At 54.9% G+C, this 15781-nt stretch overlaps 1 protein-coding gene across 3 annotated transcripts; it reads left to right on the plus strand.

Annotated features, from left to right (window-relative positions):
* Positions 1-4827: 4827 nt before the first annotated feature.
* TINAGL1 (tubulointerstitial nephritis antigen like 1) lies at positions 4828-14561 on the plus strand. 3 transcript variants are annotated; one of them, XM_016150387.2, is made up of 12 exons: positions 4828-4937; positions 5443-5760; positions 6676-6739; positions 10404-10496; positions 10712-10826; positions 11853-11976; positions 12063-12213; positions 12336-12525; positions 12634-12679; positions 12954-13077; positions 13881-13926; positions 14022-14162. In XM_016150387.2, the coding sequence occupies exons 2-12, from the start codon at positions 5451-5453 to the stop codon at positions 14160-14162; spliced, it is 1404 nt and encodes a 467-aa protein (XP_016005873.1). In that variant the 5' UTR covers positions 4828-4937; positions 5443-5450. The 3 variants fall into 3 exon arrangements, with proteins under 3 accessions (XP_016005873.1, XP_016005875.1, XP_036087057.1); XM_016150389.2 differs by lacking the exon at positions 5443-5760 and having other exon boundaries at positions 4831-4937; XM_036231164.1 differs by lacking the exon at positions 4828-4937 and having other exon boundaries at positions 5451-5760; positions 14022-14561.
* The last annotated feature ends 1220 nt before the right edge of the window (positions 14562-15781 follow it).

Genomic DNA, 15781 nt, shown 5'->3' on the forward strand with positions numbered 1-15781 from the left:
CCAGGCACTCAAAGCTTGGGCTCTAGGTCCTATTCTGCCCTTCACAGCTGTGTGACCTTGAGTGAGCCAGAAAATCTGAGTCTTGGCTTTCCCATCTATAAATTGAGATAATCGGATTACCTGGGAAAAGGCCCATTCTTGGCACATGCTGTGTACGGCAGAGAACACGCTATCAAACAGACTAATGACAGGTAATTACAAATTCATGGTCAGCAACTTCAAACAGTCACTCCACACTAACAGAAATCCTTCTCTGTTTTTCTAGTGGCTTTGATTGTGATAAGGATCTCACACCTAATCCTTGATCCTCCACTCCCTACTCTTTTCCATCTCACTTTGGCTGTAACTTGCTCCCACTCCACCGGAAAATAGAAACCATCAGAGAGGCTGCCTTGTCTTCACATGGCCCATTCTACAAACCCGTCTTCTCCCCTACCCTTTCATCTCTGGGATGATTGTCCAAGTCTTTATCAAGGGCTTTCCTCTTGGGTAATCCCCTCTCTCTGTATTATCAGTTCCTTGTCTCCTACAGGTCATTGTCATCAGCATAGAGACCCAGTTTTATACCCTCCACATTTCAACAAAACCCTCCCGTGATCCTTCTGTTCCCTTCCAACCAATGTCCCATTTCTCTGCTTCCTTTTACACTGAAACTTTCTCAAAAGTTGTCTATGGTTGCTCTCTCCAGTTCACTGGCTCCCATTCACTGGTCCACCTATTCCAATCCAGCTCCCATACTTACTCTTCCACTAAGAATGCTCTCATCAAGGTCACCTCAGTGTCCTTATTGCCAAATATAGTGGACACTTCTCTGTCCTCAGCTTACTAGACCTTGGGGCAGCATTCCACAGAGGTCAGCTTTCCTTCCTGCTTGAAACATTCTCTTCTACCGGCTCCCGATGGCTCTCGCACCTGGCTCTCCTCCTTCCTCCCAGCTCAGTCTACCATTCCTGCTCCCTGCCCGGCTTCCCGTTTGAGAGCCTCCCAGGCTCAGAACTCCTCTTTTTCCAGTCTGAGCTAGAAACCAGCATGGGTACTTGGTACTCTATGATCCAAGTAGACCCCCTAGCTCGTCCAGATTCCAGAGAGGGGTTTAGTCTCTGCCCCTCAATAGGAGGAGCAGAGAATTTGCATCATCTCCAACCCACCAAGCTAAACACCCAGAAGTCCTCAATTTCTCCTCTTCTGCCCATCACATCTGATCTTTCAGCAAGTCCTGCCAGTTCCACCTTCAAAATGGCTCTTGAATAGGTTGGTTTTTCTTAATTTCCATGGCCACCAGCCTTGATCAAGCCTTAGCATCTATAGCTTGGGTCATGCCTGCGCCTCCTACCTGGCTGGCCTCTCTGAATCCACTTTTACCTTGTGGTCGGTCTACAGAGCAGCCAGAGTACTTGTGAACCACATGATGTCCCTCAGGGTCCTCTGCACCCCCAGCCCACCTCCTAGGCTCATCTCATTCCTCCATCTCCCTCGTTCACTGTAGTGGGGTCACTCCGGGTTGTTATTCTCTGTTTTTCAAACAGACCAACCAGTGCCAGGCCTCAGGGCTGCTGCTCGTACTGATCTAGCTTCCTGGTCTCTACCCTGGGATCTAGGAATGGCTGCCTCCTTCTCATTCTTCAGGTATCAGCTCAGAGGTCATCTCCCTGAGTCCTCCTTGACCACTGCATTGCTCCAGTTTCCTATGTCTTGTGCATATCTTCATAGCACTGCACACTGTGGAATGATTTATGGGTATCTTCGCTTATTTGCTTATCTTCCCATTAGATTGAAGACTTCACAACAGTAGGACCTGTGTCTGTTTGGTTCAACCCTGAACGTTCAGCACTTAGCACAGAGCCTGGCACATAGTAAATGCTCAACAAATATTTGTTGAATGAATGAGAAAAATCAGACAGTAAAGCATTCCATGCACTTCCACGTGGCCCCGGATCTTATCCATCACAAGTTCCAGCATGCTACAGGAGCGTGACATTCTGCCTGTCACAGAGCCCTGCGGGCAGTACTTTCTAAAAGGCAATAAAACAGGTCCCCGGAAAGCCTGATGCGTCATGACATAGCCTAACACACACAACATCGGGCCTGGCTTGGATCTCACACTCAGTCTCAGGTAGCACTGCTCTGAGTTCTAGACATGTCTGGCTGACCACAGAGGGTCACAAGGGACCCCCCAGCCAGAGCTTTAGTGCTGTTTGTTACCCAAAAATCTATGCTCCAGGGGCCTGAAGTAATGGGTCCTTGGCCGCAGACGCTGGTTGAGCAGAACACAATGAATCTTTGTCCCAAGAGGCCCCGCCTCCAGAGGAGAATGGCCCATTCTGAGCACCCAGAGCTGTTGTCGGGGAGAAAAGGAGGGGAGTGCTGTGCTCCTAGAGAGAAGAGGGGAGGCCTGAGCCCTGCTCTGCTGTGCGGCCGTAGGCAAGTCACTGACCCTTTCTAGTTTCACCTCCCTTTATAGAAAGAAAAAAAAAAAAAACATGAAAGGGCCTCAAGGGAGCAAGCAGGTACCGATGTGAAACCAAGGCCTAGAGAGGGCAGTATCTGCCCAGAGTCACAGAGAAGGGAGGACAGAGTCACTGCTGAGCCCCAGGCCACCTGCCCCACAGGAGGCAGAGGGCTCAGACAGTAAGTCATGCTGTGCCTCCTTACCTGTTGCTCTACCCCAGGCCCTTGGATAAGAATTAGACGAAGAATGAGTCACCAGGAAGGAAGGGGTCATGGAAAAAGAAAGTGGGATTCCAGCCCCCCTCACAGAGCCCTGCCCTTTTCCTCTCCTCTTTGGCCAAGGAACCCAGTAAGTCATGAGATTCCACTGTGTGGGCTCAGTGCCAAGCTAAGTGATGAGAAGGGACCCTCCCACCCCCAGCCACGCTCTTGGCTCTGCTATCTTCCACTGCTCCGTGCTTCTGTCTCTTATGCACTGACAGACGGACAGGCAAGGACGGGCAGATAACCAAAACCCCCAAACAGACACAGATACCTCCACAGATACACAGACACCTAGCAAACAGGCAGACACAGAGAGGGACAGTCACGCAGCTATAAACACAGACACACTAGCCAATAAGCACACAAGTACAGGCAAATAAATAATCCACTGGCAGACAGACCCAACACAAAAGCAACATCCAGACAGATACACAGGCACATAGCAGAGACAGGCAACAGAGAGACAAACAGACTCGGACAGACACACGCAAGCAGAAACACAGCTACACAGACATACACATGCACACATAAACACACACACAACACAGACTCGCACAGGTGGCTTACAGGGGGTGGTCTGAAGCAAAGAAAAAGCCTGACGCCTCTGGACCTGCCCCCAGCCCCAGAACTACAAGTGAAACTGATCCAGCTCTTCTGAAGGCAGCCTCCATCTCCTACCCCGAGGATATAACTAACGTTTGCTAATCCTGAAGGACCCACCCTGCAGTGAGGTGGATGGAGGTTACACATGGGAAGGGACTTCCCGACCAGGAGGGTGTTGAGACCTGTAGTGGGTGACTAAAGGTGACTGGAGGGAAAGGAGTGGAGAGGTGGCAAGTAGAGAGCCTACATTCTGGCCATGTGACTCAGACGTGGCTGATCTTCTGAGCCTCAGTTTCCCATCTAGGCTTTGTCCCGGGTCCCTGCAGAAAGCAGATGGGCCAGCTCCTGAGTGTGTTAGTGCCAGTGCTGGGGACCCGGGAAATTATTTCCCCATCCTCCACCCCCTCCTCCCATCAGGGCAGGATCCCCTTGGCGACTCATACTGCCTACTCCCCCAGCAGGGGGTAACCCAGCCACAGATGCCTGTTTGTTCTGGTCCCTCCCCTCCCCCAGGAGTGGGCCAGCTGAGGATGCCCTTAGCTGGGGGAGGTCTGCAGGGAGGTCAGAGAGAGGGCAAAGGGAATCCCCATGCTTGACGTCCTCCTCCTCCACCCAGGGCGGCTTTGAGGCTCAGGCTTAGGGATGAGGGGCATCTGTCCAGGTGGTCCCTTTCATCCTCCCTGCTGCAGAGTCCTCTGACCTGAACTCAATCTGTTGGAAGAGAGGGGATTGCGCAACCTGGAGGTAAAAGGTGACAGCAGGCCTGACAGGACAGAAGCCCCATTGTTTGGGGCCCAGGCCAGCCCAGGCAAAGGAAGGGTTTATGCCTGGGGCAAGAAGGGGGGGCTTTGCAGGGGGCACCAGCTGGCAGAGCTCTTGCTCTTGGGCCCTGAAGGAGAACAGGTGCCAAGCAGGCTGCCCTTGTGGTTGATAAAGAGGGCAGTGCCTGGCGAAATGCCCTGGCAGACACAAAGAGGGGTTGCAGGCCCCCACACCACACCAACCTCAAACCCTGGGGAGGATGAGCCACTCAAGACATCTGCAGGGTCCTAAACCATCTCCATCAGGATTCCAATCATTGCTGGGAAAGGAGGAGGCTTGGTGGGCACTGTGAAGAGAGGTGTACCTGGCTGTTTTTATTACTGAGGGGTCAGGAGCGGACTTAAAGATGTTTGCCTCCCGCACCCTCCCCATCATTTCCCAAACACCACTTGCGAAGCTCTGAGCACCACTGCCCTTTATCTCCCCTTCTCCACCCGAGCCGCTCAGGCCCACGGTGAAGCTTGTTGGGAAGTCCTTACCGGTGTCAGACCACAGTCCTTTCTGTTACGGTTGGAGTTCCGCCCCCTAAGGGAACTACTTCCACCAAGACCAAACGAGCACAGCCACGTGCTCACCGTGCCCCTCATAGGTCCGGGTTCCTGAGTTCCCGGGCTACCCCAGGTGCGCACGAGCCAGGGCCCCTCCCTCCCGCGGCGCGGCAAGGGAGACGCCCCGCCGGCAGGGCGGTACAAAAAGCGATCCCGCCCCGCGCTCCTCACTTGACTTTGAGTGTCCAGCGGTCGCAGGAGTCCGGAGGCGGCGCGTAGGGCAGCCTGGGCCCAGCCCACACCCCTCATCAGGTAGGGACGCTCCTCTGCTCAGAAGGGAGAGGGTGCAGACAGAAGGAACAGAGAGGAAGAGGAGGTGGACAGAGGGACATGACAGATGGCAGAGAGAGGGAGTGGAGGGGTCAGAGAGACACAGAGAGGAACAGAAGAGAGGGACCCGTGTCAGGGAGGAGACTGAGGTGGAGGGGGCAGAGGGACTCAGGACGGGAGAGATCTCGGGTTTGAACTACTGGTATTGAGTGGGGGGCACCAAGAATGCCACATCCTTGAAGGTACCCAGGCAGGTTAAAGAGGGGCTTCCTATCTTGCTCAGTCCCCTTCCCCCTATAAGCCAGGACACATAAACTGTGGCTCTTCTGCCCACGTCCTGCCTGGGAATGCAGGAATCGGGGTCTCTGACCCCACTAAACCCTTGGACTCACAGCCCCAGGAAGCTGGGAAATCAGTCCCTGGGGTGTCAGGTAGTCTCCGCTGCCCACCGCTTCTGACTCCTGACCTCTGCCCTCCCTGGGCCCAGGAGGCACCATGTGGCGATGTCCACAGGCACTGCTGCTGTTGCTGCTGCTGGCTGGTGAGCTGGCCCTGGGTGCCCGGCGAGGTCGTGGGCGCCGGGAGCTAGCACCGGCTCTGCACCTGCGGGGCATCCGGGATGCAGGTGGCCGGTACTGCCAGGAGCAGGACCTGTGCTGCCGCGGCCGCACCGATGACTGCGCCCTGCCCTACCTGGGTGCTACCTGTTACTGTGACCTCTTCTGCAACCGCACCGTCTCCGACTGCTGTCCTGACTTCTGGGACTTCTGCCTCGGCGTGCCACCCCCTTTTCCCCCCGTCCAAGGTGGGCACCAGACGGCCAGGGGTGGGTTACTTTGTCAGCCCCAAACTCAGCAAGGCTCAGGAGCAAGGCTGATGCACTGACATTTCCAGGGGAGGCTTTGTAGAATCTGGGAAAGAGACCCTGCTCCACTCTCTGATTCTGGGGAGTCCTCACTCTGGTCCAACTCGAATCTCTCCAAGACTGAAGGAGAGAAGATCCTTGGTTAGTGAGATTTTAAGTTGGCCCAGGAGAAGGGCAGCTTCTTGCCCTTTCTCCCAGTCCTGTTTACATATCCGGGACATGGAAGGTGCTGGCTCCGCCTGCTGACTCACCCTCAGGCTGATAAAGCACACAGGAGTTGATCAGGGTCATCTTAGCCATTCCTCTGCCTTTGCTCAAGACTCTCCATCCCTGAGATGGCGGATCACACCTGGGAGATGGGTCAAATCCGTTCCCACCTCCAGCCCTTGCCACCTTCCTTTCCCATGCACTTGCCCCTGTCTGCCAGGAGAACGCTTGAATCCCTTCCCACAATTCCATGGGGCTGTAGGTGCAAGACTGCAGACCTGGGCTGTCGTCCTAAAGTGCTGTGTTATTTTAGTGGAGTCACCTGCCTTCTCTGGGCCTCAGATTCCTCATGTCCTGCCCATCCCCCATCACCAAGCCCCAACTCATTTAAATGCAAAGGATCAAAAGGAGTGTTGTGGCTGGAATGCAAGAGAAGCAAGAGGGATCCAAATTGGAGTCATTGAATTTCCCGTGCAGCAGTTGGGGTGTGACCCTGCAGGAGATGTCTTAAGTTATAGTCTGACTTTAGCTTCAGTAAGGGCCGGGACGTGTGTGCACGCATGTCTGGATACTTGATCTGGATACCTGGCCATCTTAGTCTATAGTCTCTTGTCTCGGTTCCACTTCTCTTCTCTTCTCTCTCACCAGGATGCATGCGTGGGGATCGCATCTATCCAGTCTTGGGAACCTACTGGGACAACTGTAACCGCTGGTGAGTGTTTGGGGTTTGTGGGGGCGGGGTGAGGCCACGTAAGCTTGGTTTAAATCCTACCCCTGTCACTCACTTGCTGGGCAAGTCTTTTCCCTTCTCTGAGCCTCAGTTTTCTCATACGGAACATGGGAGTATTTACAGTAATCATGTCGACTTGTGTAAGCATTCTAACAACACTCTCCAGGAATGATCAACCACAGATACCTGACTCTAGGTACGACCCTGAGGTGGGAGTCATTCCTGACTTCTCCTGGCTTGGGCTGGGCCCCCCTCCTCTGAACTGTCATGGGATAGTCCAAGAAGGGGGTGCCAGGAAGGAAACCTCTGACTGCAGCATCCGCTGCCCTGGACCGGATGAGGGTCAGGGATGACTGAGCTGGAGGCCAGCCAGCCTGTCGCAGGGCCTTCCCTGGAATGTGACCCCTCTCCCTCCCCACCCCTCCCCACTACTCTGGACAGGAGGATGAAGGGGTCAGGTGTGCCCCCTACTCTAATGTGAGGCCTGAGATGGAAAGTTGAGAAGGATTTGGTGGGAAGCTTTGAATGCCATAATGGGGACCCCGTGACTTAGAGGAGGAGGCTTTGCACCCACCACTCCCCTCCTGCCTTCTTTGCCTGGGACTGAGAGGCCCCAGGGAGGAGGAAACTTTTGGAATGTATTACGCATATGCTGTTTCCATTGCCTCATTGGCGAGAAGGGTGCTGGGTCATAGTGAAAGTGTGCCTGGGTGAGAGAATGTGTGTGTGTGTGTGTCTGTCTGTGTGTGTGCGTGTGGTGTGTGTGTGTGTGTGTGTGTGTGTGAACTGAGGGTGTGCGTTCAGAAAGACGTAGTGTGCCTGCATGCTAATAAGATGCCTCTGGACAGCAAGAGGTTAACACTTTCTCCCATTCCTGTCCCTGGGACCTGGTGGCCCAGGCCCCCTCTGGAATGCTGTCACCAGCCCAGTCTAGACTTGCTTGGGCAGCCCTGGGGGCAGAGGAGGAAGTGGCCAGCCCAACTGCCCCCCACCCCGCCCCCCTGCAGGCCGGCTTTGGGTGGCTGTGTTCTCTGTGCTTGGCACCTGAGGAAGGGCGTGGGCCAGTGTCTGTGGGCCTTCCAGGCTTTATGAACTCTTGAGAGATGCTTGGAGGGAGTCTGAGCAGGGAGGAAGGACAAGGAGAATCTCCCTTCTCTGCAGTCTCCTCTGGTCCTCTCTAACACTGCCTCCGCCCACTCCTGGGGCTGGAGAGCCCAGCCTTACTGGGTCTTGGTTCCCCTTGAGGCTCCTTAAAAGGCAACATTGGAGGCGGGAGCCTCCAGCGGACTTGGAAGGAGGTAATTTAGCATCTTGTAATAGCTGAGTTATGAGCTTGTAAAAACATCGAAGAATTCATAGAATTCAACGCTTCAGGCGACACTTATTTATTGAGGACCTACTAAGTACAGCCAGAATGCATGATGGTCCTTGTTCTTGTACTAGAGCTTCCGATCTAATGGCGAAGAACCACACACACAAATAAAAATACCCTTACAACCTCTCATAGCTGTGATAGGGGAAAAGAGAGAATAATGGGGGTGGGGGCGAGGGAAGGCCATTCAGAAAGGGACATTTATGCTGATACCAGAGAGATGAGAGGACAAGTGGCCCAGGGCCAGGAGGAGGGAACAGGGGGGAATAGTTTCTGGGAAGGCCTGGGGAGGGACTGAGCTCAATGCCTGGAGCTGTGAAATGGGGAGAAAAAGCCCCGGAGGTGCAGGTCGCCTCCCATGGGTCTTGTGAGCTGTGGCGAGGATTTTGTGTTTTGTTCTAAGTGTCATGGGAAGCCACTTAGAGATCACGCAGTTTACATCTCATTTACATTCTTTAGAGATCTCTCTGGCTTCAGAAAGAGGTTTGTGGGGGAATCATAAAGAGGCAGGGAGCCTGGTTAGGAAGCCATTGCCACAGTCCAGGTGAGGCGTGATGAAGGATCTCAGTTGGCAGTAGCAGTGGAAGGGTGAGAGGCAGGTGAGGTGGACTAGGAGTCTTTCTTGATGTGACATTCCGGACCTACCGTTTAGGGAAGCACGGGAGTGGAGGCGGGGCCGAGACACCGCAGACCTCGCAGACCTCGCAGAGTTCTGGCTTGAAAACCTGTGGATAAGGTGCCATTTATCTGAGCTGAGGATGTTAGGAGAACGGCCGTTTTGGGGAAAGGCACTTTGGCCATTTTAAGTTGGAGATGACTTTTACACACCCAGAGGAGCTGTCAGGAGGCCAGTTGGATCTAAGTCTGAAACTCCCGAGGGGTGGGGGCAGGGTGACTGTAATGGGAACAATAATGGTCGATAACAATTCTGGAACATTTAAGGTGGGCCCTGCCTTGTGCTAAATGCTTTGCGAGCCTGCCATTGCATTCCCGGAAGGTGGTAGTGTTAGTCTTCATTTTACAAACAAGAGTTGAAATAACTTATCTGAGGTCACATGTCTCGTCAGCTAGGACTGGAACCCAGGCTTTGAATTTCAGAATCCATGCTCTTAGTCACTTCACTATATTCCTCATTCATTCACTCATTCATTCGACAGGTATTTATCTAGTGCCTACTATATGCCAGGTTTTGTTTTCTAGGCACTAAAGATACCAAGCAATACCTGCTCTCAAAGACCCTAGAGTCTATAAGGAAACAATTCTAAACAATATAAATAACTAAATATGTAGTATGTCTGATAGTGATGACGTGCTAAGGAAGAAAATAAAACAGGGAAGTAGATAGAAAGAATAGAGGATATTGAACAGGTGGCCAGGGCAGGCCTCCCGAGAAGGTGACATTTGAATAAAAACTTAGAAGAAGCAAGTGAAAGATGAGGTTATTAGAGGAAGAGCAGCTCAAAGGCTCTGGCTCAGGAGTATGGCTGGTGTGAACAGTTGGGGGTCAGCCTCGCTGGAGCCTCAGGAACCAGAACTAGAAGGAGGGGGTCAGAAAGGGGACAGGAGGACAGATCATGCAGGGCTTTGCTGGCACCATAAGGACTTTGGCTCTTACTCCGTGATGTGAAGCCAGTGGAGGGTTTGAGGCAGAGGAACGATGTGATATGACGTGGGTTTAACAGGATCATTGGCAGCTGTGTTAAAAATACACTGAAGGAGGGGGGCGCAGGGCAGACGCAGGGAGAACACTGAGGAGGCCACGACGTAATCCAGGTGAAAGGTGGTTGGACCACGGGAGCTGTAGGAAAGAATGAGACGTGGTTTGGATTCTGGATGTGCTTTTAAGGTAGAGCCAACAGGATTTGCCAATTAATTGGATCGGCAAATGAAAGCAAGTCAAGGGTGACTCCCAGGCTTTGGCCTGAGCTCCAGGAAAGATGGAGTGGCTGTTTTCTGAGGACTGTGGTAGGGGCAGGCATGGGAGTAGGGGAGACCAGGAATTCCATATGAGATGTATTAAGTCTGAACTGTTGTTAGACACCCCAGTGGTGATGTTGAGTAGCGGCAAGATTCTTGAATCTGGAGTTTAGAGAGAGATGCAGGCAGATATAAACTTGAGAATCGTGAACTTGACATTGACATTGAAAGCCACCAGGCTGGATGGGATCATCTAAGGGTCTTCCCACAAATGCTGGTATAAAATCTCAGGCCCATGTTGACCTTCAGAGGGTGCCTAGCACCCCCTCACCTCTTCCTTCCCTCCCATTCTCCCAGCACCTGCCAGGAGAAAGGGCAGTGGGAATGTGATCAGGAGCCATGCCTGGTGGACCAAGACATGATCAGCGCCATCAACCAGGGCAACTACGGGTGAGAGGCCCTGGAAATGCCCCCGGTGGACAAGCATGCATGTGCACACACAACACGCATACATTCTGCCTGAGATGCATGACCTGCCTGGCACAGCCATGCTCAGATCGTATTCATGTGCACACGTAGCCCATATTCATCTTTCCCACCCACATGCACACACCTCCAAGACCCCAGTCTTGGCAGGTCTGTCACTGCCATTCTTCCTCTTTCAGGTGGCGGGCTGGGAACCACAGTGCCTTCTGGGGCATGACCCTGGATGACGGCATTCGCTACCGTCTGGGCACCATCCGCCCATCTTCCTCTGTCACCAACATGAATGAGATTCATGTAAGTCCATCCTTGCCCTGTGCCCTATTCCTCCAAAGGCCTGGGCTTATCCTTCTATAATAGGCTGTGTGTCCCTGGACAAGTCATTCCCTTTCTCCGGGCCTTCGAGAACTGGTCCTAAGATTCTGAGTGTTGTGGTTCCAGCATGAACCCCTTCCTGGCCTCCCCAGCCTGGGAAAAAATGTCGCTGGTCCCAGTATGGCTGGGTTAGATCCCAAGGGGCCAGGAGGTCACCTTAGGAAGGGAATGACAGATGCTCCTCCAGCTCTGGCCAGAGAGCAGCAATTCTCGGAAACAAATGACAATTCAGTGGAACCCCGAGGGAGGAGGGGGCTTCTCCTTTCCCTTCTTTGGGACCCTCTTGGGGGACAAATGGGAACCAGACACAGAACAGTGAAAGGGTGAGGAAAGAGCACTTCAGCAGGACAGGGCTGGGGCACATGCTGGAGGCTCTGTTTCTCGGTGGCAGGCGGGGAACAGGCAGGGGCTAGCCAGAGTGGCCCTCCCTGCAGGGGGAATTCAGCTCAAGGCTGGGGTGACCAGACCCTGCCCCTGCCCTACTCCCCAGGGCCTCTGCTATTTTCTGCCTCCTGCTGTTTGCCTTGGCAGCCTGCTAGGTCACGGGACCTGACTGCTTCTTCCCTCCCCTGCCCTTTGGGGCCCTAAGCCCAAGGTCCTGGTGGGAAGGAGGATGTGGCAGACTAGACGGTGCAGAGGAGGAATGAAGCAGGGGTTGAGGATGGAAAGCAGGGTGACTCTGGCCTGGCTACTTACCTGTTCCTGGCCTCAGTTGCTTGATCTGTAAAACAAGACTAGTCATCCCCCACCTGACACTAGGGAGTCACTAAATGATGCTCCGGTCTTCCACTCCAGTCAGCATGAAGGTTGCTGGGATCCTTCCACAGAAAGAGGAAGGAACAAACTGCAGAACGTCCTGGACTCCTGGTGGCCGTGCAAGGCCAACATGCCCCTGAGAGGCAGGCCAGGCAGAGGCAGGAGGCAGACCAAGTGACTTTTGTCTTGCAGACAGTGCTGGTCCCAGGGGAGAGGCTGCCCACAGCCTTTGAGGCCTCTGAGAAGTGGCCCAACCTAATCCATGAGCCTCTCGACCAGGGCAACTGTGCAGGCTCCTGGGCCTTCTCCACAGCAGGTAAGTCCAAGGGTAGGAGCTGGCATGGTGGGAAGGGAAAGCCAAGGCCTGAGCCCTCTGATGGCCCTTCTGCCTCCTCTTACCAGCCGTGGCATCTGATCGAGTCTCAATCCATTCTCTGGGGCACATGACGCCTGTCCTGTCACCCCAGAACCTGTTGTCTTGTGACAAGCACAACCAGAAGGGCTGCCGCGGTGGGCGCCTCGATGGTGCCTGGTGGTTCCTGCGACGTCGAGGGTGAGCAGCTGTGGGGTGTGGGCAGGGAAGAGGGCATGTGGCGGGGGCCTTAGGAAAGCCCCCTGCGGGAAGGGCCCGGACCACACTCACTCTGCCCTTGCTCCTTCCTGCTGCCTCTCCAGGGTTGTGTCTGATAACTGCTACCCGTTCTCGGGCCAGGAGCGGAACGAGGCCGGCCCTGAGCCCCGCTGTATGATGCATAGCCGGGCCATGGGTCGGGGCAAACGCCAGGCCATTGCCCGCTGCCCCAATCACCATGTTCATGCCAATGACATCTACCAGGTCACTCCTGTCTACCGCCTTGGTTCCAATGTAAGTCTGCACTTGGGCAAAGGAGGAGAGGAAGAGAGCTGAGAGGCTGGCCAAGTGCCGGAACCTCACCCCTGATACATGCCCCCCTCCTCGCCCTCCACCCTCCAGGAGAAAGAGATCATGAAGGAGCTCATGGAGAATGGCCCTGTCCAAGGTAAATGGCCCTCATCCTGCTCCTAGTTCCAGAAGCTTGTGCCTGCTTAAGACTAGACACAGAGGCACAAGTGGTTTATACAACAACAAGCAGCAAGTCCACTGGGGCCAGGAGTGGGGACCAGTAATGTCCCGTCCCCACGGGCAGCACCACTGGAGGGGGCACTTAGAGCCTTGGTATGAGAGGCCCTGGGGTCTGGGCATGCATCTCCAGACTTGGGCTTCGGTGCCTGGGCTACAGGCTGAGCTGGCCCTTCTTTGACCTCTGCCCACAGCCCTCATGGAGGTGCACGAGGACTTCTTCCTGTACCAGGGCGGCATCTACAGTCACACACCAGTGAGCCTTGGGAGACCAGAGCGATACCGCCGGCATGGGACCCATTCAGTCAAGATCACAGGGTGAGGGGCTTGAGGGAGGTAGTAGGTAAGGTAGGGGCAGCTGAGCTTGCACTGAGCGCTCTGAGCCTGCCTTGAATCCTATTTCTCTGTAAAGCCGCATTTCAAAGAGGAGGAAACAGACTCAAAAAGAGGAGGGACTTGCCCTGGTCACACCAAGAGTCGGGGGCTTTTTAAAGTTTTCTAGGAACTGTTTCTTCCTTAGACCCTGGGATAAAATAATTCCAGTGAAATATAGACAAGGATTCAAGAGTTGCTCAACCTCTCCGCATCTAAGCACCTGTTCCCAACTCTGCCTGACTCACTTCCCTGGCCCTCAGTTTCCCCACTTGAGATAACAGGAGACATTAGGGTCACTTATTTCAATTGTCCAACCAATGCAATGTACTTTGCCATGGAAGTTCGGGGCCTCTAAGGTACCCACATTCTCTGAGTTCCTTCCTTCTGGTTGCTGGCACCCACCCTTCCCTGGCTCCCCAAATGAGGAGGGTGGGCAGGCAGAAGTGTGAGGTCCCAGAGAACTGGTACACAGGATGCGGACCCCTGGCGGGATGGTGGCCCGGGTTCTCCCTTTTTCTGCATGCCCCTCTAGTTATTCCTTCGTGCCTACCCCCACGCTGGGCACAGGGACACAGACTTAGAGATGTGGAGATAGAGAGCTACAGACAGGGACAGAGACCTGTCCAAGTCCTAAGAGTTTACCCAAGTCACCAAAGGCAACGGGCCTGGATAGGGAGGCTTGGGGGTGGAGCTCCTGAAGGCAGGCAGAGTCAGCCGTGCTTGCCCCTCTTCTCTCTGGCCTGCAGGTGGGGAGAGGAGACTCTGCCTGATGGAAGGACGCTCAAATACTGGGTGAGTCCCGGCGCGGCCCCTATCCCCTTCCCGGCCCGATGCTCCTCCTGGCTCCACTCCCATTATCCTGCTTATTGACGCTCCTCTTTCCCTAGAGTGCGGCCAACTCGTGGGGACCAGCCTGGGGCGAGAGAGGCCACTTCCGCATCGTGCGCGGCACCAACGAGTGCGACATCGAGAGTTTCGTGCTGGGCGTCTGGGGCCGCGTGGGCATGGAGGATATGGGTCACCACTGAGGCCGCGGGCACCACGCCAGAGCAGCCAGCGGAAGAGCCCCCTGCGGGGCGCCTTCCCCCGCTCCGCCTGCCCACCCACCCGATGGTGCCCCGGGCACAGGCCGGCGCCAGGGACCTAATCCCCGCGGTTCCGCTGACACAGCGCCCGGCCTGGGAGCCGCGGGCAGGCGAGGCTGGTGGAGTCCCCAGACCTCCCAGCGGGGATGGGCAGAACCTGGACTGGGAGGAGCCAACCTGCAGATCCCAGGCCCTCGGCACTCCCACGCAAAACCACCAAAGCCAGGACACCCCCAAGTGTCCAGCCCCACGACCCCAGCCCACCCTGTACTCCTATTCTCCAAAGATATTTATTTTTCTTTTCACTGTTTTAAAATAAAAAACAATATATTGATAACTCTAGTAACTTGCAACTTCTGAGAATAGAAAGCCAGGCCAGAGTTGGGGTGGCATAGGCGGAGCCTAAAGGGTAGCCCGAGGCCTTGCTGGTTGGCAGAGGTGGGTGGTCTAGACATCTTAGTCTCCAATCAGCCCTAGTTGTCAGTAGCCCTGGGCACGACCCACTTGGAGGTGGGGCATGGAGGGCATGACCTTTGGCCCCCAGGGAGACATGTGCCCGTGGGAACCACCTTTCAGACGCTGAGTCAGCGCTGCCGGAGGTGGGAGGGCAACCCACCAATCAGCAGAACTGGCGCCGGTGCCCAGCAGGCAAGGCGGGGCACGGCCCCACAGAAGCCGAGCCTCTGTCTCTGCAGATCAGCCTCTCCAAGCCACCCAGGCGAGGGGCCCCCTCTCTTTCCCCTGCCCCTGGGCTAAGCTGGGCCTGCCTCTTCGAGCCCCCTTCCTACCCCACCTTTTCAGGTTCCCAGTGCCAGCAAAATAAGCCTAGGCCTCAGCCTGGCTTTCAAGGCCATCAGGATCCACCTGACCAACATCCTCATCAGCTTATTCACCCTGTGCTCAGGCAACTCCAGAGGCCTCATTGCTCCTCACATGTCTAGTATACATGCAGACCACCGGGCATTTGCACACGCTGTCCCCCCCGTCTAGATAGCTTCCATTGGCCCACCACTTGTCCCTGTTCCACTCCTGTTTCAAAGCCAACTCCAAGGTTCCTTCACTCAGACAGTACCTGGGGAGGGCGACTGATGTTTCCCTAAACCACCCTGACTCCACCCACTGTGGCTTAGAAACCCCCTCCCTGAACTCTCCCGCACCCTGCCCTTTCACCCAGGGTGTCTGCCTAGCTCCTGTGTTAACTGGAAGTTCACTGAGGGCAGGGATTGGGTCTGGCTCATTAGTAGGTCCTAGTACCCACCGTACCCTGGCATAACGTGGCATTACAGTTTATGGAATCGTTGAGTGAATATGACCTAAATTTTCCCCTCTACTTTCTTCCAAGACCTGGTCCCCAGCACATCCCTCTAGGTACAGATGTCAGTAGGGAGCCACTTGCCTTCCCAGGGAGGCTGTGCCTGGGGAGGAGTCTCCCCACGGCAGGGATCTTCCTCGCCTGCCCCCCCCCCCCTCCCAGAGTCGCTGAGGGGAGGCGAGGCTGGGAAGTCCTCCTCCCTGGAGAGCAGCCTTTGGGGACCAGCCAGAGTCCCCTGGCTGCGCAGGCA

The sequence above is a fragment of the Rousettus aegyptiacus genome, unplaced genomic scaffold (assembly GCF_014176215.1).
Source record: "Rousettus aegyptiacus isolate mRouAeg1 unplaced genomic scaffold, mRouAeg1.p scaffold_m13_p_1, whole genome shotgun sequence".
Classification (NCBI taxonomy): domain Eukaryota; kingdom Metazoa; phylum Chordata; class Mammalia; order Chiroptera; family Pteropodidae; genus Rousettus; species Rousettus aegyptiacus.